The 24,343-nt window shown below is 41.2% G+C and overlaps 1 protein-coding gene across 8 annotated transcripts in view; it reads left to right on the forward strand.

Annotated features, from left to right (window-relative positions):
* Window positions 1-24,343, forward strand: part of KMT2A (lysine methyltransferase 2A) — a 99,933-nt gene that overhangs the window by 65,966 nt on the left and 9,624 nt on the right. For all 8 annotated transcript variants that reach the window (XM_017523423.2, XM_017523425.2, XM_017523424.2 and 5 more), the window contains 15 exons: window positions 969-1,079; window positions 1,380-1,453; window positions 2,066-2,259; window positions 2,629-2,735; window positions 3,960-4,097; window positions 4,365-4,523; window positions 5,298-5,415; window positions 5,820-5,898; window positions 6,963-7,123; window positions 7,647-7,829; window positions 8,359-12,604; window positions 13,795-13,875; window positions 15,450-15,514; window positions 16,271-16,441; window positions 18,234-18,308. In XM_017523423.2, coding sequence (XP_017378912.1) covers window positions 969-1,079; window positions 1,380-1,453; window positions 2,066-2,259; window positions 2,629-2,735; window positions 3,960-4,097; window positions 4,365-4,523; window positions 5,298-5,415; window positions 5,820-5,898; window positions 6,963-7,123; window positions 7,647-7,829; window positions 8,359-12,604; window positions 13,795-13,875; window positions 15,450-15,514; window positions 16,271-16,441; window positions 18,234-18,308 — 5,962 coding nt within the window. The remainder of the gene's footprint in view (window positions 1-968; window positions 1,080-1,379; window positions 1,454-2,065; window positions 2,260-2,628; window positions 2,736-3,959; window positions 4,098-4,364; window positions 4,524-5,297; window positions 5,416-5,819; window positions 5,899-6,962; window positions 7,124-7,646; window positions 7,830-8,358; window positions 12,605-13,794; window positions 13,876-15,449; window positions 15,515-16,270; window positions 16,442-18,233; window positions 18,309-24,343) is intronic.

Here is a 24,343-nt window from a genome sequence, read left to right on the forward strand (position 1 = left end):
ACCATGCCCAGCTGATTTTTTGTATTTTTAGTAGAGACGGGGTTTCACCATGTTGACCAGGATGGTCTTGATCTCTTGACCTCGTGATCCACCCGCCTCAGCCTCCCAAAGTACTGGGATTACAGGCTTGAGCCACCGCGCCCGGCCTCATCTCAGTTTTCTGACAGCTATTTTTATATTGCAAGGAAGCACTAAGAATTGTTGATGGGGAAAATGCTAAGAGAAATTAATTGTTTCTCCCTGCCCTTTTGAGATCAGATCTGAATAATGTGCCTTTCTCTATAAGGTCTTCATTTGTAGATAGATGCCTGTTAATTTTATGATTTTAAGAATGTATAGGAAATGATCATTTCTTATCACATGGTCTGTATTTGCTATTCTATTGTTTATTTTTTATTATTATTATTATTATTATTATTACTGAGACGGAGTCTCTCTTGCCCAGGCTGGAGTACAGTGACAAGATCTTGGCTCACTGCAACCTCCACCTTCTGTGTTCAAGTGATTCTCTTGCCTCAGCCTCCTGAGTAGCTGGGATTACATAGGCATGCACCACCATGCCCGGCTAATTTTGTATTTTTAGTAGAGATAGGATTTCACCATGTTGGCCAGGCTTGAACTCCTGACCTCAAGTGATCCACCCATATCAGCCTTTCAAAATGCTGGGATTACAGGCATGAGCCACTGTTTATTTTAATCCAAATTAAAAACTGTGGACCTGCTTGGGTAATTTATCACGATACAGGCAATTTATTTGTATTCTTACCTCATTAGCCTGGCATCTCTTAATTGCTATGGTTAATTGTGAATTGAATCTCAAAGATCTCAGCCAAAGAGTATTATACCACATTAAAATAGGGTGTAAGTTTTCTGTTTGATCTCTGTGCTGGATGATTAGGGAGGGAAGAGGAAATGGTTTTGAGAGCACACTGTTTTAAAAATAATTAGCATGTTGTTTTTGTATGCAGTTGGAGTTCAGTGATGATATTGTGAAGATCATTCAAGCTGCCATTAATTCAGATGGAGGACAGCCAGAAATTAAAAAAGCCAACAGCATGGTCAAGTCCTTCTTCATTCGGGTGAATGATATTACTAATTCACGTTTTTAATGCTTACCTATAAGTAATTACCCCATGAATACAGTGAACTTGTTCTCTTCTACTTTTTGCTTTGTCATGTGTATAAAACATCTTTGGTTTAATTTGATCCTCTGATTCTTTGAGAGGAATTTGGTAAGGTTGCCAGAGTGGATGGATATTTCCCTTGGTGGCCTGAAATTATCCTCATATTGACAGAGAAGCTGGTTTGAAGTTTTTTTTTTTCATGTGAGATCTAAACGAATGTTTATATATTTACATTTTGTTTGCATTTTCTTTTAGCAAATGGAGCGTGTTTTTCCATGGTTCAGTGTCAAAAAGTCCAGGTTTTGGGAGCCAAATAAAGTATCAAGCAAGTAAGTAAATTTAGCATAACTTTTCTTTTCTCATCAACTAGAAATCTGAGAGTTCTCATATTTCTAGATTGTGGTTTTCCAAAAGGTTTTAATAGAAATGAATTGGTTGAAATGCCTTTTCAGTGCTGTTTTGAGGACTACACTTAATGTTTATTATTGGCAATTGCCTTTTTGTGCTTTACTTTTGTATTTTTTTTTTTTTTGTAGGGAGCTTGGTTTAATTGTGACAAATGTACAATACATGCATGATATAGCCATGTAACTGGCCTTGTTATAAATGGATTCTGTTTTACCGATAGTTCAAGTGGTGCTCTGTGCTGCTCTTGATTTTCCATATGTAAACTTTAATTTTTATTCCAATAAATTATTTGGATTTTTGATAGGGTTATCATTTGTTTCAGCAAGTTTGACTAAGAGTCATTATGTTGAGATATTTTTAAAAATCCTAAGTTCTGTGTACTTCAGCAATTTTCAAATGCTGTGACTTGTTCTTATATTCTGTGGATGGCTCGTACATGGGGCAACAGATTATATCAAGAATTTGGTTATTTTATATGGTTCTAGGTATACTGTAGGAGTTCAATAAATGCTTGTTGAATTGATTATTTTCAGCAGTGGGATGTTACCAAACGCAGTGCTTCCACCTTCACTTGACCATAATTATGCTCAGTGGCAGGAGCGAGAGGAAAACAGCCACACTGAGCAGCCTCCTTTAATGAAGAAAATCATTCCAGCTCCCAAACCTAAAGGGCCTGGAGAGCCAGACTCACCAACTCCTCTGCATCCTCCTACACCACCAATTTTGAGTAAGTCACCAAAAGGAGAGCTGTCACATATTTTCCTCTAGATGCAGATGATTGACTTCGTGAATCCAAGTTACTAAAATTAGATATACTTGGATATCAGAAAGGAATTTTCAGGCCATCCTTAAATATAATACTATCATTAATTTTGCTTCACTTGAGGTGTTAATGAGGACTTGATATAAATACAACTGAGTATTGTAATATAGATGATGAGATAGCATAACTCTGAACACTTTTTGGAAAGTGGCTATTCTATAGGGGGTAGGCTATGTGAGCTGAATTGTTTAGTTTTTTTCCTGGAAATTGGACATAGTATTGCCAATTTTAACTGAATCTCAAGGTACTGATGGTAGTCTTTTGGATTTCAAGGTACTGATAGGAGTCGAGAAGACAGTCCAGAGCTGAACCCACCCCCAGGCATAGAAGACAATAGACAGTGTGCGTTATGTTTGACATATGGTGATGACAGTGCTAATGTAAGTACTGTGCGACACAGGGCCCTAGTTGATACATATCCCGAAAGAACTGTTTGTCTTTGTGTCCATACTTGATGACTGGGCCATTTATTTAATGAACTTATAAACTTATAACTTACAAATTACAATTTTTATTTATCTATAACTTATAACTCACGTGTAACTTTTATTTACTTGTCACTTAGTTCACAGCACTTGGAGTTTTTTAATGACTGATTTTGTTGATTAAAAGGTGATTGATTTGCCTTAAATTAACCCCTTGATGTCTAGTAATTTCTGTTGGAAGTTCCTCAAGAATATTTTGTGAAAGTTAATAAAATCTAAGTTGCATATTAAAAAGCTTGTGTTTCATGTAGGATAGCAGAATGGTTAGGAGCCCCAGTTCTGTCACCCGCCTGAATACATGTCTGTGCTTAACTGCCTGCTTACTGACTTTGGCAAGTAGTTTAACCTCTCTGACCCTCAGTTTCATCTTTAAAATGAAGATAATAATGCTTACCTCAGAGTGGTTTGTGAGGATTAAATGAAATAATATATGTAAAGCCTCTATTTAGTGTCTGGCACACATAGTAAGCTTATAATTTTTTTAAAAAAGCTTTAAATACAATCTGAGAGAATTGGCTTTGACATATAGTGTACAGCTATCAGTGCACATTTTTATAAATTTACCACATATTGCTCTTTTTGTTTGTTTTCTTTTGAGACCTGGCCTCACCCTGTCACCCAGGCTGGAGTACAGTGGCACAATCTTGGCTCACTGTAATTTTGCTTCCTGGGCTCAAGCGATCCTCCCACCTCAGCCTTCTGAGAAGCTGAGACCACAGATGTGCACCACAATGCCTGGCTAATTTTTTGTTTGTTTTGGTTGAGATGGGGTCTCTCTATGTTGCCCAAGCTGTTCTCAAACTCTTAAGGTCAAGTGATCCTACTACTTCAGCCTCCCAAAGTGCTGGGATTGCAGATGTGAACCACCATGCCAAGCTCATTTTTTTAATTCTCTGGATTTGTAAAATAGTTCTAGTCTGTGGAAAAAGTAATCTAGAAAAGAAAGGAAATGGAAACAGAGCAACATTAAAAAATGAATTCTGATTTCTCTGTGTCTCCCCACATTAAAGAATTAAGTTGCTTTCTTGAGGTTATCTTCACTGAGGAAAAGCTAATGCCTAGGAAAACCTCCTTTGGCATTATATTCTTTAGGAAAAAAGAAATCTCTTTATTTTATAGGATGCTGGTCGTTTGCTATATATTGGTCAAAATGAGTGGACACATGTAAATTGTGCTTTATGGTCAGCGGAAGTGTTTGAAGATGATGACGGATCACTAAAGAATGTGCATATGGCTGTGATAAGGGGCAAGCAGCTGGTAAGACCTTACGGGTAAATTTTATGAAAGAGATTCCCTCTCAGTATCCAGATACTCTTCCTGTGGGTGAATATGGCCTCACTGATATTTTTCACAGTGCCATCAGGGTAGTTAGCCAACAAGTATTGATATACGTAATTCAACAGACTACCAATAGATAAAATGAATTGTAGGAACCGTAGAATGGGATGAGTCTATAGAGGAGATGGTAAATGTCTTAAAACATCTGAAAGTCTGAATAGGGCTCTGTTCTTTCCGGATTTTTAGAGATGTGAATTCTGCCAAAAGCCAGGAGCCACCGTGGGTTGCTGTCTCACATCCTGCACCAGCAACTATCACTTCATGTGTTCCCGAGCCAAGAACTGTGTCTTTCTGGATGATAAAAAAGTATATTGCCAACGACATCGGGATTTGATCAAAGGCGAAGTGAGAGAGCTTTAGTTGCTTTTTTTTAAAAAAAAAAAAAAATAGACTATTTTTTAGAACAGTTTTAAGTTCACAGCAAAATCGACTGTAAGGTACAGAGGTTTCCCATATACCCCCTGCACCCACATATACACAGCCTCCCCCATTATCAGCATCCCCTACCAGAGTGGTGCATTTGTTAAAATGGATAAACCTACACTGGACACATGATTATCACCCTGAGTCCATAGTTCACATTAGCATTCACTCTTGTGTTATATATTCTGTGGGTTTAGACAAATGTATAATGACAGATATCCACCATTATAGCATCATATGGAGTATTTTCACTGCTTTAAACATTCTCTGCTCTGCTTGTTCATCCCTGCCTCTTCCCAACCCTGGGCAACTACTGATGTTTTTACCATCTTCATAGCCTTGCCATTTCTAGAGTTTCACATAGTTGGAATTATATAGCACATAGCCTTTTCAGAGTGGCTTCTTCCTCTTAGCATTTCAACTTCCTTTAAGTCTTTTCATGGCTTATTTAGTGCTTTGTGAATTCTCTAGAAATTCAAAAGAAAAAATACAAAAATATAGCAAGATGTTAAACTGTTTTGCTTTTCTACTAGGTGTTCCTAAAGCCACCACCTCTTTTAGGAGATATAGAAGTGTCTTGCTAAGTGAAACAGAAGGCTGCTATTGAGATATACCTTCCCCTCTGAGAGAGTCAGGATCATGAGTATAATGTGCAAAGAGACAGCCTATTAATAGCTCCCATGGGTTTTATTTAAGGTGGTTCCTGAGAATGGATTTGAAGTTTTCAGAAGAGTATTTGTGGACTTTGAAGGAATCAGCTTGAGAAGGAAGTTTCTCAATGGCTTGGAACCAGAAAATATCCACATGATGATTGGTATGACCTATTGGGGAAAGCTGTATATATCATTAGGGCACTTTCTGGTCCTCAGTTATAAAATGACCCTCAGCCAGGTGTGGTGGCTCATGCTTATAATCCTAGCACTTTGGGAGGCTGAGGCGGGCAGATCACTGGAGGTCAGGAGTTGGAGATGAGCCTGGCCAATGTGGCAAAACCCTATCTCTACTTTAAAAAAAAAGTAGTTGAGAGGTGGTGCATGCCTGTAATCCCAGCTACTTGGGAGGCTGAGGCACAAGAATCACTTGAACCTAGGAGGCAGAGGTTGCAGTTAGCTGAGATTGCACCACTGCACTCCAGCCTGGGTGACAGAGTGAGACTCTCTCAAAAAAATAAAATGACCCTCATTATCTTCTCTAATCAGTTATTCTTTCCTTGGTCAGGCTCTATGACAATCGACTGCTTAGGAATTCTAAATGATCTCTCTGACTGTGAAGATAAGCTCTTTCCTATTGGATATCAGTAAGTAGCACTATAAAGAGACGACAGCAGCCCCACAACCTGAACACACTGATGCCATGTGCAGGTCATTGAATGTAGAGGCATACTTGTTAGCTACTTTAAACTGCTTTTGCTAGTTCTCTGATTCATCTGCTTGTAGACTGGGACTAAAGCAGCATTTATGTTAGCTGAATCCAGTTATAGAAGGAAAGTATTATTGACAATTTTAGAATTACTAAAAAATAAAACCTAAGTAGAAACTTAAAAACTTAAGACACAAGGTCAGTCTCTTAAGATTCCTCTAAATTCCATTGATCTACATGCAGAAGTGCAGATTGTTTTGATGGGTAAAACAGCTAATTCCCAACTTTACATTTTATAAGTCCTTCTAAAACTATAAATCCCCACAATAATGATCAAATTTTTCAATAAGATTTTATAATCTTACCTATATGAAGCAAGTTGTTAAAATATCTAACAAGCTAACAATATAAGTTCAAAATTCCCCTTCTGCCACTTTCGCATTGGAGTCTTTTTGCAATATATGCTCCAACTTACTCTGTATTTCGATTACACAATCTGTACCCCACATTTAGCTGGCAGCTCTTCACACAAACCAGACTCCACTAGCATTCAGCAAATTTGAAGCAGTTACATTTCTCTTGTCATATGGGGCTTTTCTCCCAAAGGAAACAACTCAGGTTTGCCCTTTGTTTTATTTTTGAGTCACACTTTGTATACATTGTAAGGCAGTAGTCCCTTCCTGAGGGCCAAAACTATTTTTTATAGTATTTTAATATTTTTCTTTCACTGGCTTTTAGAATATTTTACTATATTTGGTGCCTGCTTATGGTACAAGAAAAAAAAGATCTTAGGCTATTTTCTGAGAGGCTAAGAAAAACCCAGGACTTCAAAAAGCTTGGAACAACCTAACTAGGGGAGTCTATACTAAGAACCCATGAAATAAAGCTAAATTCTATAATTAAGAGGACCAGGGAACCTAGGATGAAGAGAGGTTTTGACAAATGCTAGTTTCTGCTTCTGTCCTCTCCCTTATGATGATTTTCCCAAATCTGTTTACCCAGGTGTTCCAGGGTATATTGGAGCACCACAGATGCTCGCAAGCGCTGTGTATATACGTGCAAGATAGTGGAGTGCCGTCCTCCAGTCGTAGAGCCAGATATCAACAGCACTGTTGAACATGATGAAAATAGGACCATTGCCCATAGTCCAACATCTTTTACAGGTTAGTCTTGAATCAAGATGGTACTTGAGGACGGACACAGTGGCTCATGCCCATAATCCCAGCACTTTGGGAGGCTGAGGTGGGTGGATCAGTTGTGGCCACGAGTTCGAGAACAGCCTGGCCAACGTGGTGAAACCCCGTCTCTACTAAAAATACAAAAACCTTAGCCAGGCATGGTGGCGGGCACCTGTAATCCCAGTAATTAATCCCAGTTACTTGGGAAGTGGAGGCACGAGATCACTTGAACCTGGGAGGCAGAGGTTGCAGTGAGCCGAGATTGTGCCACCGTACTCCAGCCTGGGTGACAGAATGAGACTGTGTCTCAAAAAAAAAAGAGGGGGGATGGGACCTGAATTCGATTCAGGGAGGACTCGTGATTGAAAGGTAGGGGAAGAGTAATTTACTTGGGAGGTCTCATTTGCTTCTAGTTTTACATTTACCTGACAGCTGACTTTTTATCGGTTAATTTGTTTGATATTTTAATTGGGGTTTTTTTGTTAAGAGTTTTTATTTTCTGCCACAGAATGTTCAAAAGAGAGTCAAAATACAGCTGTAATTATAAGTCCTCCATCACCAGACCGACCTCCTCATTCGCAAGCCTCTGGCTCCTGTTATTATCATGTCATCTCAAAGGTCCCTAGGATTCGAACACCCAGTTATTCTCCAGCACAGAGATCCCCTGGCTGTCGACCATTGCCTTCTGCAGGTGAAAGACTTTATTGACCTACTTGACCTAAGAAGATCAGCCCAAAAATTAAACTATAATTCTTTCAGGCAACTTTATCTTGGTGACTTTTACTGACTGAAACTGTAGATTTCAGCCAGACGCGGTGGCTCACACCCGTAATCCCAGCACTTTCGGAGGCTGAAGCGGGTGGATCACCTGAGGTCAGGAGTTTGAGACCAGCCTGGCCAACATAGTGAAACCCTGTGTCTACTAAAAATACAAAAATCAGCTGGGTGTGGCAGCGCATGCCTGTAATCCCAGCTACGCGGGAGGCTGAGGCAGGAGAATTGCTGGAACCCCGGAGGCAGAGGTTGTAGTGAGCTGAGATTGTGCCACTGTACTCCAGCCTGGGTGACAGAGTGAGATACTGTCTCAAAAAAATAAATAAATAGAAAATGTAGATTTCCAGTTACCTATAAATATATATATATAGCCAAATCATTGAAACCAGTGACTTCTACATATTTGTTCTATCTACAATAGCATTTATTACTTTCTCTTTTTTTAGGAAGTCCTACCCCAACCACTCATGAAATAGTTACAGTGGGTGATCCTTTACTCTCCTCTGGACTTCGAAGCATTGGCTCCAGACGTCACAGTACCTCTTCCTTATCACCCCAGCGGTCCAAACTCCGGATAATGTCTCCAATGAGAACTGGGAATACTTATTCTAGGAATAATGTTTCCTCAGTCTCCACCGTTGGGACTGCTACTGATCTTGAATCAAGCGCCAAAGCAGTTGATCATGTCTTAGGGCCACTGAATTCAAGTACTAGTTTAGGGCAAAACACTTCCACCTCTTCAAATTTGCAAAGGACAGTGGTTACTGTAGGCAATAAAAACAGTCACTTGGATGGATCTTCATCTTTAGAAATGAAGCAGTCCAGTGCTTCAGATTTGGCCACCAAGAGCTCCTCTTTAAAGGGAGAGAAGACCAAAGCGCTGAGTTCCAAGAGCTCAGAAGGATCTGCACATAATGTGGCTTACTCTGGAATTCCTAAACTGGCCCCACAGGTTCATAACACAGCATCTAGAGAACTGAGTGTTAGTAAAATTGGCTCCTTTGCTGAGCCCTCTTCAGTGTCGTCTTCTTCTAAAGAGGCCCTCTCCTTCCCACAACTCCATTTGAGAGGGCAAAGGAATGATCGAGACCAACACGCAGATTCTACCCAATCAGCAAACCCCTCTCCAGATGAAGATAGTGAAGTCAAAACCTTGAAGCTATCTGGAATGAGCAACAGATCATCCATTATCAATGAACATATGGGATCTAGTTCCAGAGACAGGAGACAGAAAGGGAAAAAATCTTGTAAGGAAACTTTCAAAGAAAAGCATTCCAGTAAATCTTTTTTGGAACCTGGTCAGGTGACAACTGGTGAGGAAGGAAACCTGAAGCCAGAGTTTATTGATGAGGTTTTGACTCCTGAATATATGGGCCAACGACCCTGTAACAATGTTTCTTCCGATAAGATTGGTGATAAAGCCATTTCTATGCCAGGAGTTCCCAAAGTTCCACCCATGCAAGTAGAAGGAACTGCCAAGGAATTACAGGCACCGCGGAAACGCACAGTCAAAGTGACCCTGACACCTCTAAAAATGGAAAATGAGAGTCAATCCAAAAACGCCCTGAAAGAAAGTAGTCCTGCTTCCCCTTTGCAAATAGAGTCAACATCTCCCACAGAACCAATTTCAGCCTCTGAAAATCCAGGAGATGGTCCAGTGGCCCAACCAAGCCCCAATAATACCTCATGCCAGGATTCTCAAAGCAACAACTATCAGAATCTTCCAGTACAGGACAGAAACCTAATGCTTCCAGATGGCCCCAAACCTCAGGAGGATGGCTCTTTTAAAAGGAGGTATCCCCGTCGCAGTGCCCGTGCACGTTCTAACATGTTCTTTGGGCTTACCCCGCTCTATGGAGTAAGATCCTATGGTGAAGAAGACATTCCATTCTACAGCAGCTCAACTGGGAAGAAACGAGGCAAGAGATCAGCTGAAGGACAGGTGGATGGGGCCGATGACTTAAGCACCTCAGATGAAGATGATTTATACTATTACAACTTCACTAGAACAGTGATTTCTTCAGGTGGAGAGGAACGACTGGCATCCCATAATTTATTTCGGGAGGAGGAACAGTGTGATCTTCCAAAAATTTCACAGTTGGATGGTGTTGATGATGGGACAGAGAGTGATACTAGTGTCACAGCCACAACAAGGAAAAGCAGCCAGATTCCAAAAAGAAATGGTAAAGAAAATGGAACAGAGAACTTAAAGATAGATCGACCTGAAGATGCTGGGGAGAAAGAACATGTCATTAAGAGTTCTGTTGGCCACAAAAATGAGCCAAAGATGGATAACTGCCATTCTGTAAGCAGAGTTAAAACACAGGGACAGGATTCCTTGGAAGCTCAGCTCAGCTCATTGGAGTCAAGCCGCAGAGTCCACACAAGTACCCCCTCAGACAAAAATTTACTGGATACCTATAATACTGAGCTCCTGAAATCAGATTCAGACAATAACAATAGTGATGACTGTGGGAATATCCTGCCTTCCGACATTATGGACTTTGTACTAAAGAATACACCATCCATGCAAGCTTTGGGTGAGAGCCCAGAATCATCTTCATCAGAACTCCTGAATCTTGGTGAAGGTTTGGGTCTTGACAGTAATCGTGAAAAAGATATGGGTCTTTTTGAAGTATTTTCTCAGCAGCTGCCTACAACAGAACCTGTGGACAGTAGTGTCTCTTCCTCTATCTCAGCAGAGGAACAGTTTGAATTGCCTCTAGAGCTACCATCCGATCTCTCTGTCTTGACCACCCGGAGTCCCACTGTCCCAAGTCAGAATCCCAGTAGACTAGCTGTCATCTCAGACTCAGGGGAGAAGAGAGTAACCATCACAGAAAAATCTGTAGCCTCCTCTGAAGGTGACCCAGCGCTGCTGAGCCCAGGAGTAGATCCAACTCCTGAAGGCCACATGACTCCTGATCATTTTATCCAAGGACACATGGATGCAGACCACATCTCTAGCCCTCCTTGTGGTTCGGTAGAGCAAGGTCATGGCAACAATCAGGATTTAACTAGAAGCAGTAGCACCCCTGGCCTTCAGGTACCTGTTTCCCCAACTGTTCCTATCCAGAACCAGAAGTATGTGCCCAATTCTACTGATAGTCCTGGCCCGTCTCAAATTTCCAATGCAGCTGTCCAGACCACTCCACCCCACCTGAAGCCAGCCACTGAGAAACTCATAGTTGTTAACCAGAACATGCAGCCACTTTATGTTCTCCAAACTCTTCCAAATGGAGTGACCCAAAAAATCCAATTGACCTCTTCTGTTAGTTCTACACCCAGTGTGATGGAGACAAATACTTCAGTATTGGGGCCCATGGGAAGTGGTCTCACCCTAACCACGGGACTGAATCCAAGCTTGCCAACTTCTCAATCTTTGTTCCCTTCTGCTAGCAAAGGATTGCTACCCATGTCTCATCACCAGCACTTACATTCCTTCCCTGCAGCTACTCAAAGTAGTTTCCCACCCAACATCAGCAATCCTCCTTCAGGCCTGCTTATTGGAGTTCAGCCTCCTCCAGATCCCCAACTTTTAGTTTCAGAATCCAGCCAGAGGACAGACCTCAGTACCACAGTGGCCACTCCATCCTCCGGACTCAAGAAAAGACCCATATCTCGTCTACAGACCCGAAAGAATAAGAAACTTGCTCCCTCTAGTACCCCTTCAAACATTGCTCCTTCCGATGTTGTTTCTAATATGACATTGATTAACTTCACACCCTCCCAGCTTTCTAATCCCAATCTGTTAGATTTGGGGTCGCTTAATACTTCATCTCACCGAACTGTCCCCAACATCATAAAAAGATCTAAATCTAGCATCATGTATTTTGAACAGGCACCCCTGTTACCACAGAGTGTGGGAGGAACTGCTGCCACAGCGGCAGGCACATCAACAATAAGCCAGGATACTAGCCACCTCACATCAGGGTCTGTGTCTGGCTTGGCATCCAGTTCCTCTGTCTTGAATGTTGTATCCATGCAAACTACCACAACCCCTACAAGTAGTGCGTCAGTTCCAGGACACGTCACCTTAACCAACCCAAGGTTGCTTGGCACCCCAGATATTGGCTCAATAAGCAATCTTTTAATCAAAGCTAGCCAGCAGAGCCTGGGGATTCAGGACCAGCCTGTGGCTTTACCACCAAGTTCAGGAATGTTTCCACAACTGGGGACATCACAGACTCCCTCTACTGCTGCAATGACCGCAGCATCTAGCATCTGTGTGCTCCCCTCCACTCAGACTACGGGCATAACAGCTGCTTCACCTTCTGGGGAAGCAGACGAACACTATCAGCTTCAGCATGTGAACCAGCTCCTTGCCAGCAAAACTGGGGTACATTCTTCCCAGCGTGATCTTGATTCTGCTTCAGGGTCCCAGGTATCCAACTTTACCCAGACAGCAGACACTCATAATAGTGTGGGGCTGGATCAGAGCAAGGCTTTATCCTCAGCTGTGCAAGCAAGCTCCACCTCTCCTGGGGGTTCTCCATCCTCTCCATCCTCTGGACAGCGGTCAGCAAGCCCTTCAGTGCCAGGTCCCACTAAACCCAAACCAAAAATCAAACGGATTCAGCCGCCTCTAGACAAAGGGAATGGCAAGAAGCACAAAGTTTCCCATTTGCGGACCAGTTCTTCTGAAGCACACATTCCAGACCAAGAAGCAACATCCCTGACCTCAGGCACAGGGTGAGAGAGCCAAATACTAGCTATTCTGGGTCTGTGGGATTTCATGCTGGAAATTAGGGGCTATTGATGTGGTAGTCTTCTAGGAGAGACAGTCTTCTGTTCAAGTTACATTACTTGGGAGTTTTCTGGGTTTTCACTTTTTTTCTCTCTGAGTGGTGATTTTTTTTTTTTTTTGAGACGGAGTCTCTCTCTTGTTACCCAGGCTGGAGTGCAATGGCGCGATCTCGGCTCACCGCAACCTCCGTCTCCTGGGTTCAGGCAATTCTCCTGCCTCAGCCTCCTGAGTAGCTGGGATTACAGGCACGTGCCACCATGCCCAGCTAATTTTTTGTATTTTTAGTAGAGATGGGGTTTCACCATGTTGACCAGGATGGTCTCGATCTCTTGACCTCGTGATCCACCCGCCTCGGCCTCCCAAAGTGCTGGGATTACAGGCTTGAGCCACCACGCCTGGCCCCTGAGTGGTGATTTATATAGCAAAATATAGTTCCATCCATGGGCAGTTTGTCTCTTGGATAGAACCACATCTCTCATTACTTTTTGTCCTGATTTCAAACAATGTTGCTGTTTCCTCCTGATTCTTTTTTACGGGGGCTTATACTAGGTACTGATTATTCTTATCTTGAGGACAAAGCTCCCTATTGTAGACCCACATAGGGTCCTTTTTTTTAAAACTTTATCATCGAAAGCCAAGCACAGTGACTCGTGTCTGTAATCCCAGCACTTTGGAAGGCTGAGGCAGAAAGACTCCTTGAGCTCAGGAGTTCAAGATCAGCCTGTGCAACATAGTGAGACCCTGTCTCAACAAAAAAAAAAATTTTTAAACATTAGCTGGGCGTGGTATTGCACATCTGTAGCTCCAGCTATTCAGGAGGCTGAGGTGGGAGGATTGCTTGAGCCTAAGAGTTAGAGGCCAAATGAGCCATGGTCATGCCATTGCACTGCAGCCTAGGTGAAGTGCACCTATGTAGCCACCACTCAGATCAAGATACAGAACATTTCTAGCAACCCAGAGGGCCCTTATGCCCCCTCAAAGTAACTCTTATTCTAACCTTTATGACCTTAGGTCAGTTTTCTGGCTCACAGACTTTATCAGATCCTGATAGGGCCATTTCTTTCGACCCACCTCCACATTCGGTATATATTTAGTGGTGTTTTTTCTTGAAAAGATACAAATGCCTGTGTTCCAGGACTCCAGGAGCAGAGGCTGAACAGCAAGATACAGCTACTGTGGAGCAGTCCTCCCAGAAGGAGTGTGGGCAGCCTGCAGGGTAAGCTGAAGAATTTGTCCTTTAAGACTAAACTCAGTTTTGTCCACCTCATTTAAAAAATAGTTCTTCTTGATTCACATTGATATTTGTTTTCTTGCCAGTTTTTTAAAATAGGAATAATACAGGCTTGTAAACAAGTAAACAAAAAAAATAACAGAAGAATTTAAATAATTAATTATTTAATTCCCTAGAGGTGGTCATTAGCAATAACAGATAACAGAAGATAACATAGATAAAAACAAATTATTAGCAATGACCACCTCTAGGGAATAATCTATGCAGGCATTTCTGCATATACAGATATACATGGTATATATATGAATATGTTTACACTTTTTTACATAAGAGGAATACTGTACAAACTGTTTTGTATTTGGTTTTTCACTTATGTACATCTTTCTATGCCAATATATATAGGCGTGCTTCACTTTTTAAATAGCTGCCTCCAATTCTATTGTGTGGATCTACAGTAATTTAACGAGTCTTCTATTGATATACATTTGAATTGTTTCCAGAATTTAGGTTTGTTTTTTTTTTTTTTTGACAGAGTTTCGCTCTTGTTACCCAGGCTGGAGCGCAATGGCGCGATCTCGGCTCACCGCAACCTCCGCCTCCTGGGTTCAGGCAATTCTCCTGCCTCAGCCTCCTGAGTAGCTGGGATTACAGGCACGCGCCACCATGCCCAGCTGATTTTTTGTATTTTTAGTAGAGACGGGGTTTCACCATGTTGACCAGGATGGTCTCGATCTCTTGACCTCGTGATCCACCTGCCTCGGCCTCCTAAAGTGCTGGGATTACAGGCTTGAGCCACCGCGCCCAGCCCTATTTAGTTTTAAAAAGTGAAAATTGGGGCTGGACACAGTGTCTCATGCCTGTAATCCCAACACCCTGGGAGGCCAAGGCAGGAGGAGTGCTTGAGCCAAGAGTTTGAAACCAACCTTGGCAACACAGGGAGACCCTGTCTCTACAAAAATTAAAAATTAGCCAGGCACAGTGGTGCACATCCACAGTCCAAGCTACTCAGGAGGTGAAGATGGGGGATTGCTTGAGCCTGGGAGTTGGAGGACGCAGCAAGCTGTGATTGCATCACTGTACTCCAGCCTGGACAACAAAGTGAGACCCTATCTCAAAAAAAAAAAAAGTGAAGATTGATGGTGGTTTATAAGCCTATGGAGCTTATTTTTTATTTTTAGTTAAACCAGCTAACTTATTTAAGTAATTTTAGAATTGCTTCTAACAAGTGTCCTTTCATTTTTTTCTAATACTAAGAGTATGAGAAGGATTTCAAGGGCATAATTTATAACTTTAAAAGCAGAAACTTAATGTCAGTATTTAGTAAAGAATCTCATGAAAGAGTTTGATTTTGGAAGGGGTGAAAAAAAAAAAGAGTTTGATGTTATGTACCATACAGTGATGTGGTGGTTATATTTATTCAGCAAGTTCTACAGAAAGTCCCCTGTGGTTCATTTTCTAGCAGTTATTTTGTATACCAGAGCTGCATAGCAAATTATTAATGTTTTTCTTTGAAGTGAAGAACTAGCTGCTATTATATCTTACATCTGGTTTTTATTTAGGCAAGGGGCTGTTCTTCCGGAAGTTCAGGTGACCCAAAATCCAGCAAATGAACAAGAAAGTACAGGTATGTGGGCAGGTAACAGGTTAGAATCAGAGAATATCAATGCCAAAAGGACTATGAAAATCACCCACTTTACCTACTTATCTACTACATTAAAAAAAAAAAAAAATCTAAGCTCCAAAGAAGTTAAGTGATTTGGCCAAAGTTGGAGACTGAAACCTGGTGCACCTGTCTCCGGGTGCAGTGTTCTTCTAGTACATATCTGTGATCACCTGTCAGCTAAGGACTCAAGACAATACCCATACTCTTCTACTGTACTGGTTTTACAAGCACTGAGATTTAAATAGCTAGTCATAACCTGACTTCACTTTTTAGTTGTCACTAAAGAAAACTAAGAACGATTTTTATTAGATAGTCAAATTTTGGTTATAATACCAGATACATCTCCATAGCATTTTCCATCAGTTCTAACGAATTTGACTAGGAAACAAATGGTCACTTCAAGATGAGAAAGTTTTGGGTATAACTCTATTGAGGACAGTTGCTTATTGGAAAACGATCAGGTTGCCATACCCGAAATTCTACCACAGAGACAGCATAACTTCATGTTAAAAAAATCCAGTTTTAGTCAATACTTTCTATCAATGACCTAGGCAAGTTCTTTGAGCCTTGGGTTTGTTATTATAGATGGGAATAATAAACCAACTGTGGAATGTTGTTAGGCTCAGAGATCATTTATGTAAAATGCTCTACACATAGTCAGTGGTCAGTAAGCATTTGTTACTGCAACCACTTTGGCCCCTATTTTCTCCCTCTTAGAACCTAAAACAGTGGAAGAAGAAGAAAGTAATTTCAGCTCTCCGCTGATGCTTTGGCTTCAGCAAGAACAAAAGCGGAAGGAAAGCATTGCTGAGAGAAAACCGAAGAAAGGACTTGTTTTTGAAATTTCCAGTGATGATGGCTTTCAGATCTGTGCAGAAAGTATTGAAGGTGAGTGGATTAAATCAGACTGACCCATCAGCAGAAGCGCTGTTTCAGCTAGAGCTTCATTTTATGAGTATTAGGACCATTGAGGTGGATGTTTTATGCTAGGTGTTATGGGGGATACCTGGAGGCATCATACGTTTTCCTTGTGCTTGAGACGTTTGTCTTGTTGGAGAAATAGCCATATTTTATGTGAAAAGTTAATGATACAGATTATGTTTTCAATATTACACACACCTTAACAGAGCCCATGAGGACCGTGCTTCCCGCTCCAGCCTTGTCTTTTGCCATTCCCTCGTGTGCCTTCTGTGCCCTTCTCTCCCTTGTCTGCCTTCACACATGCTTTCTCCTCCACTGGGGTTCTATTCCTTCCCTCAGTCAACTGGTGAGCTCCAGCTCACCCTTAAAGATCCAGCTCAGATGGTCTTCCCTCACCTTCTGAAGTAGCTAAGCCCTCCCACTCCCTCCTTTTGAATCTTATATGTTCCTCTCTCATAGCTTAAAAGTTGTTTTGTAAATGTTTGTTTACTTTTATTGCTCAGTCACTCAACAGCGAGCTCTCCATAAGGACTGGAATTTTATTTTCTTATTCATCTTTGTATCCCAAGCATGTAGGTGTTCATCCACCTTTCAAGGACTAGTAAATGTTCTCTAGGCTGTAAGTACTAGAAGAATTCACAGGAGAGAAAGGTCACCATGGGTGAGTTAGGCTTATCAACAACCCATAAGATTAATAGAAGATTCTGTTAAAGGAGAAAATGGAATTTGGGTTAGGTAAAGAGGAATGCAGCGCTCTCTAGGAAGAACAAGGGAGGTAAACAAAGTTAGAAAGACAGGACTGCATTTGGTGGGTTTAGAGTAGTGTCGGGGGAGATGACGCTGAAGTCCCTGTCAGGCAGTAGTGAAAGAGAAAATTGGGATGGTGGATTGGGCACAGGTTTTAGAAGGCCTTCAGTGTCAAACCATGAGGGCTTTGAAAACTTGTGGGAGTAAACAGAAGCAGAATTTCAGGTGGTAGCTCTATATAAGACAGATTGAACTGGAGACACTAAAAGATGAGAGTTTACTAATGAGAGTATTCCTAGGGTAGCGATGTCCAGTAATAAAGCCTCCATTCAGTGGGAGGGGAAAGAAAACAAGAATGGACACACTTGGTTGAATATGGAGAGGGGAGAGTCAAAGATGACTGTAAAGATTCAGGTCTGGGTACTAAAACAAAAGATAATGCATGGAGAACAAAGAAGTAAGGAAGGAGTACGGGGGTTCCACAGAAGACATTGATGTGGAGTGGTGTAAGAAATCCATGTGGAAATGCCTAGCAGACAGGAAGAGATCACAGAATCTTGGGTTAGAGCTGGAAGGGACTGTAAGGATTTTCTAGTTCTACCCCTTAACTTTAAGGAACTGAGAGGTTATGATCTTCCCATAATACTGGTTAAATCGTTAATGGTAGTGCTGTTTTGATTAGGGGTACAGGGAACATAATAGCACCAAACATTCAGGTGTGAGACCCAGAGGCATGTGAATGCGTTGGGGATTCAGAGGTCATTTCAAAATGATTCTCCTTAGTACTTTGTCCTCCAACAGAAAGAAGCCCTCATGGGTAGTGCACCTTTCCAGCTCCTTTCACATGTAATGAACTGATTTAAACTCTAAGAAAAATCACAAAACACTGTTCTAGGAGGGCAAGTTTTCACACTCCAGGGATTCTAAGCACAGTCCTTGTGCACATCGTTGTTATTAAGAAGGGTTTATATGCATATTTTCTGGCTTACAGTTCTTTTTATTTTCCTTTCAGATGCTTGGAAGTCATTGACAGATAAAGTCCAGGAAGCTCGATCAAATGCCCGCCTAAAGCAGCTCTCATTTGCAGGTAATAGCTGGAGGTATTATTCCACTCCTGTCTCAGGATATTCTGGTAAATTGTTTGCCTAACGCAGAGTTGATTCTATGAAAAAAAATCAATTTTTAAAAAATAATTTTTCACAGCCTTATTGAGATTTAATTCATATCTAGCTCACCTATCTAAAGCATACAGTTCAGTGGTTTTTCATATATTCAGAGTTGTGCAACCACCATTACTCTATAATTTCAGAATATTCTCATCATCCTTAAAAGAAACTCTACACTCAGTAGCAGTCATTCCTCAGCCCCCTGGCAACCACAGATCTACTTTATGTCTCTATGGATTTGATTATTCTGGACATTTTATATAAATGAAATCATATAATGTGTGGCCTTTTGTGATTGCCTTCTTTCACTCAACACAATACTCTCCAGGTTCTTCCCTTCTTTTATGTCTTCCCTTCTGCACCAGTACTTCATTCCTTTTTATTGCCAAATATTCCATTGTGTAGATAGACCATGTGTTGCTTATCCATTCATTAGTCAGTGGACATTTGGTTTTTTTCTACTTTCTGCTACAAATAACATTGCCACAAATATTCATGCTGAAGTTATTGTGTAGACATGGTTTTATTTTTCTTCAGTATATACCTCAGAGTGGAACTGCTGGTTCATATGGTAACTCTGTTTAACTTTGTGAAGTACTGACAGGTTGTTTTTTTTTTTCTTCCAAAGTGGCTATACCATTTGACATCACCAACTGCAATGCATGAGTGTTCTAATTTCTCCACCTTTGCCAACACTTTTCTGTTTTTTTTTTTTTTTATTTTAGATATTGTAGTGTTTAGTTACAAAATTTCCACTGGGTTCTTTTTTTGTAGTTTCTATTTCTCTCCTGAGAACTTCCATCTTTCCAGTCATTTCAAGAGTGCTCACTTTTTTTTTTTTTTTTTTATTTTAGATATTGTAGCGTGAAATGTTATCTTTTCTTAAAATTAAAATCATTTAGCATTCATATTAGACTTCACATTAAATTTAGGCAGCATAAAAACTTATTAATATTCTTGTTTTGGGCAAACACTAAAGATTTTAACCAGCTGGATGCTGTGGCTCAGGCAACATAGAGAGACTGTATCTCTACAAAAAATAAAAAAAACATTAGCTGGCACAGTGGCCTGCACCTGTATTCCCAGCTACTCTGGAGGCTGAGGCAGGAGAATCACTTGAATGCAGAAGTATGAGTCTGTATTAAGCTATGATCCTGGCACTGTACTCCAGCCTGGGTGACAGATAAATACCCTGTCTGAGAAAAAAAAAAAAAAAAAATTTAATTAAGCTAAAGTAGAAATCTTCCATTGACTTTGTTTTATCCGTATCTACCTCTCCTATCTCCTTCAGATTGTTCCTGAAAAGGTGGGTGAATGGATACTTACAGGAATTTAACTTTTTTTTTTTTTTTTTTTAGAAATTTAATTTTATATATGATGTTTTTCTTTTAAGAGGGAAGGGAAGGAAAATATTTGAAGCACACATTACAAAATATTAACATTTGTTCATTTTATGTGACAGGTACATGTGTGGCTGTTATAATACCCTGTATATTTTTATATTCAAAAATTTTCAGAACTTTTTAATTAAAAAAAAAAGAACAAAAGACCCAACAGGTAGTATCTCTCCCACAAAATACAAATGGCCAATAGCATGAAAGGATACTCAATCTCAGCTGGGCACAGTGACTCACACCTGTAATCCCAGCACTTTGGAAAGATCATTTGAGTCTAGGAGTTTGAGACAATACTGGGCAATAGAGTGGGACCTCATCTCTACAAAAAAAATTGTTTTAAATTAGGCAGGCATGATGGCATATACCTGTGGTTTCAGCTACTTGGGAGGCTAATCTGGGAGGATAGCACTGAGCCTGGTAGGTCAGGCCTACGATAAGCCAAGATTATGCTATTGCACTCCAGCCTGAGTGACAGAACAAGACCCTGTCTCCAAGGAAAAAAAAAAAAAAGATAATCTTGCTCATAATTTTTTTTTTTTTTTAAAGAGACAGGGTTTCTCCATGTTGGTCAGGCTGATAATCTTGCTCATAATTTTTTTTTTTTAAACAGACAGGGTTTCTCCATGTTGGTCAGGCTGATCTTAAACTCCTAACGTCAGGTGATCTGCCTGCCTTGGTCACCCAAAGTGCTGGGATTACAGGTGTGAGCCACCATGCCCAGCCATTCATAATTTTTAAAATGCATATTAAAGCATGATGATTTCCACCTTGATTAACAAACATTTAGAATTTGGAGATAATATAGATAAAGGTGGAGGAGTTGGGCCCTCTTTTACATTAATGGTGGGTATATAAATTATTAATATAACCATTTGAGAGAACAACTAAACAATAGCTATCAAAATTTCAAATTACTTGCCCTTCCATCCAAGTTTCTTGCCCTTCCAGGTAGTCTCAACAAGTCAAAAAAATGTATCAAGATATAGGTTACAATGTGTAGTAGCAAAAAACTGGAAGCAACACAAGTACTTCCCAACAGGGGAATTTAGAAAGAAGTTCAAAGTAAACTAATTGAAAAGTCAAGTTATAACAATACACATATGATCCCGAGTCCTTTTAAATATGCCTAAATTATACATGTGTGGTTGCCTTGAGGAATGGGACCTGGGGAATTATAATGGGCAAGTTTACTTTCTGTAATTTCACTTTATTGCCATGAGTATGTATTATATTTGTAAATTTTTTAAAAACCAGTTAATTCAGATGCATTCAATTTTTAAACAAACACATGGCAAATAAGTTTTTGTTTGTTTTTGTTTTTTAAGTTGGGATTCTGCTAGGTTTTTAGCCTCTTCTCCTCTTAACTCTTACTTTGCCCATTGCCTAGGCTGGTTCAGCCAGTCTCATGTCCTCACCTTATAAACCCCCGCTATAGCTCAAAACAACTCCAGGCAGCTTGACCACCTTCCTTCTCCTCATCACTCTTAATTCTACCCTAAAAATATGAGTCACATCCCTTTCTTTTTCTCTCTCATAGCGCTTGTTCTCTCACCTCCAATGTTTAAAAAGCCTTAAAACTGAGTCTCCTGTCTCGCCTCTTTTCAGTGTACCCTCAGAGTCACCAGAGGTCTCTCAAAATCTTACTGTTGCCTACTAGTTGCAGAGTACAGTCTTCAACCCTTACGTATTTATTATTAGTAAATATTTATTGACCACTCATAAAATGCCTGATACCATGTTAAACACAGGGTACAGTCACGGAATAGCAGACCCAGCCCTGCTTGTTGAGGTTTCCAGTCTATGGATCCTTACATGACGAAGTCCTCTTCCACCGGATTCATCTGTTCAGTCTCAGCTTTCCCCACTTTCGTCACCACTCAAGATTCTTTCTTCTATAGCCACACTACACTATTTACTCTTCTAGATTCATCCATGCGTCTCTTTTTTTTTTTTTTTTTTTTTTTTCCCAAGATATTTTTTTTTTTTTTCCCAACTTTCTTTTGTGTAGCACAATCTTGGCTCACTGTAACCTCTGCCTCCCAGGTTCAAGTGATTCTCCTGCCTCAGCCTTCCAAGTAGCTGGGATTATGGGCATGTGCTATCACGCCCGGCTAATTTTTGTGTTTTTAGTAGAGACCGGGTTTCACCATGTTGGCCAGGCTGCTCTCAAACTCCTGACCTTGTGATCTGACCCACCTCGGCCTCCCAAAGTGCTGGGCCCACAGCTGTACACCACTGCACCCGGCCCATCCATGTGTCTTAAAGTATAGTCTGTAGGTGTGAATCACAATCTCTGGGCTTGGAGCTAAGAAAGCTGAATTTTTAACATGCGCCCCCCGCCCCGGCCCCAAGCAATTCTTATTGCTTATCCTCCATGTGCTTTCACATTAGCATAACATGGTTCATGCAGTTCCCTCTACCAGGACCTACTTCCTCCATCTACTGTCTCCTCCTCAAATTCCCTTATTTATGCAACAAACTCCTACTAATCTTTTAAGACTTTACGCAAACCTTTTTGATCATTCTTCCTATGCCTATGAAAATCCCAGCTCTTGGCCGGGCGAGGTGGCCCATGCCTATAATCCCAGCACTTTGGGAGGCCGAGGTGGGTGGATCACGAGGTCAAGAGATCGAGACCATCCTGGTCAACATGGTGAAACCCCGTCTCTACTAAAAATACAAAAATTAGCTGGGCATGGTGGCATGAGCCTGTAGTCCCAGCTACTTGGGAGGCTGAGGCAGGAGAATTGCTTGAACCCGGGAGGCAGAGGTTGCGGTGAGCCACTGCACTCCAGCCTGGGTAACAAGAGTGAAACTCTGTCTCAAAAAAAAAAAAAAAAGAAAATTTATCATCTTATATAAAAGAAAGTCCAAAGGTAGGACAGACATCAGGATTGATTGGTACAGGAGCTTGCAATGTCACCCAGTACCTAGATTCTTTTCTTCTTTCCACTTTACGATCTATAGTAAAACTTCATCTTGAAGCTGATAGCAAATGGCTGCAGCAATTCCCACGATAACATTCAGTCATCACAGTGTTCAGAGGAACAGGAGGGACTTTTTCTTAGGAAAAAATGGACATCTCACAGACCAGAATTTGGTACCATGTCTGTTTCTTTTTTTGTTGTTTTTTTGAGACAGAGTCTCGGTCTGTTGGCACAGGCTGGAGTGCAGTGGTGCAATCTTGGCTCACTGCAACCTCCACTTCCTGGGTTCAAGCAATTCTCCTGCCATAGCCTCCCGAGTAGCTGGGATTACAGGTACCCGCCACTATGACTGGCTAATTCTTGTATTTTAGTAAAGACGGGGCTCCACTATGTTGGCTAGAGAGACCTCTGGTGACTCTGAGGACTATAAAGAGGCAAGATAGGAGACTCAGTTATAAGGTAATCCACCCACCTCAGGTAATTTACCCACCTCAGCCTCCCAAAGTGCTGAGATTACAGGCATGAGCCACCACACCTAGCCCCATGTCCATTTCTAAGCCAGTCACTGGCAAAGGGACTGGGATTCCCAGGATTTTTTTAGGCTAGTCATCTGGAGTGGAAGGGATGCTGGAAGTTAAGCACAATGACCCTTGTGTTTCCCAGTCCAAAACCTGTCCATTATTCTCCATGTCCAGTGCTTCCACCTTGTCCTTACCCTCATGACCTTATATTCTAGTGGTGTACATGTATGTATATGTAAGGACCATGAAGAAGATAACATGGGGAAATGAAATAGAGTGACACAAAGTTGGGTAGTTGGTGGCAGGATATCTGGAATCTCTTGATGAGGTGACATTTGAGCTTAGACCTGAGTGATGATGAGAAGCCAATCATGCAAATACGTAAAGCAGATTCATTCAGGCAAGCTAGGAGGCCAAGGCAGGAGGGCCGCTTGAGCCTAGGAGTTTGAGGTTATAGTGTGCCAAGATCATACCTGTGAATAGCCACTGCACCAGCTGGACAACAGAGTGAAACCCCATCTCGTAAAAGTAAATTAAATATTTTTTTCTAAAGTCCTAACACAGAGAAAACAGCAGATGAAAAAGTCCTGAAGTGGGAATATCTTTGATATGTTTATTGTCTGTCTCTTCCATGAAGTAAAAGCTCTATGAATAGAGGTACCTTGCCTATCTTCTCACCTCTGTCTTCCCCAGGTCCTGTCTGGCACAGTGGAAAGATGGAAAGAGTCCCTGGGATATTTTAGGTGTGCAGTAAATATTTATTGAATGAATAAATGAATCTCCCACAAGCAGAATAGATTGTTCCTGCTTAAAAGTTCTCATTGGCCAGACGCGGTGGCTCACACCTGTAATACTAACACTTTGGGAGGCCAAGGTGGATGGATCACCTGAGGTCAGGAGTTCAAGACCAGCCTGTCCAACATGATGAAACTCTGTCTCTACTAAAAATAAAAAAAATTAGCTGAGCATGGTGTCAGGCACCTGTAATCGCACCTACTTGGGGGGCTGAGGCAAGAGAATCACTTGAACCTGGGAGGCGGAGGTTGCAGTGAGCTAAGATTGCCCCATTGCACTCCAGCCCGGGCAACAAGAGTGAAACTCTATCTCAAAA

Source organism: Cebus imitator, unplaced genomic scaffold (genome assembly GCF_001604975.1).
Source record: "Cebus imitator isolate Cc_AM_T3 unplaced genomic scaffold, Cebus_imitator-1.0 Scaffold28, whole genome shotgun sequence".
In the NCBI taxonomy this organism is placed as follows: Eukaryota; Metazoa; Chordata; class Mammalia; order Primates; family Cebidae; genus Cebus; species Cebus imitator.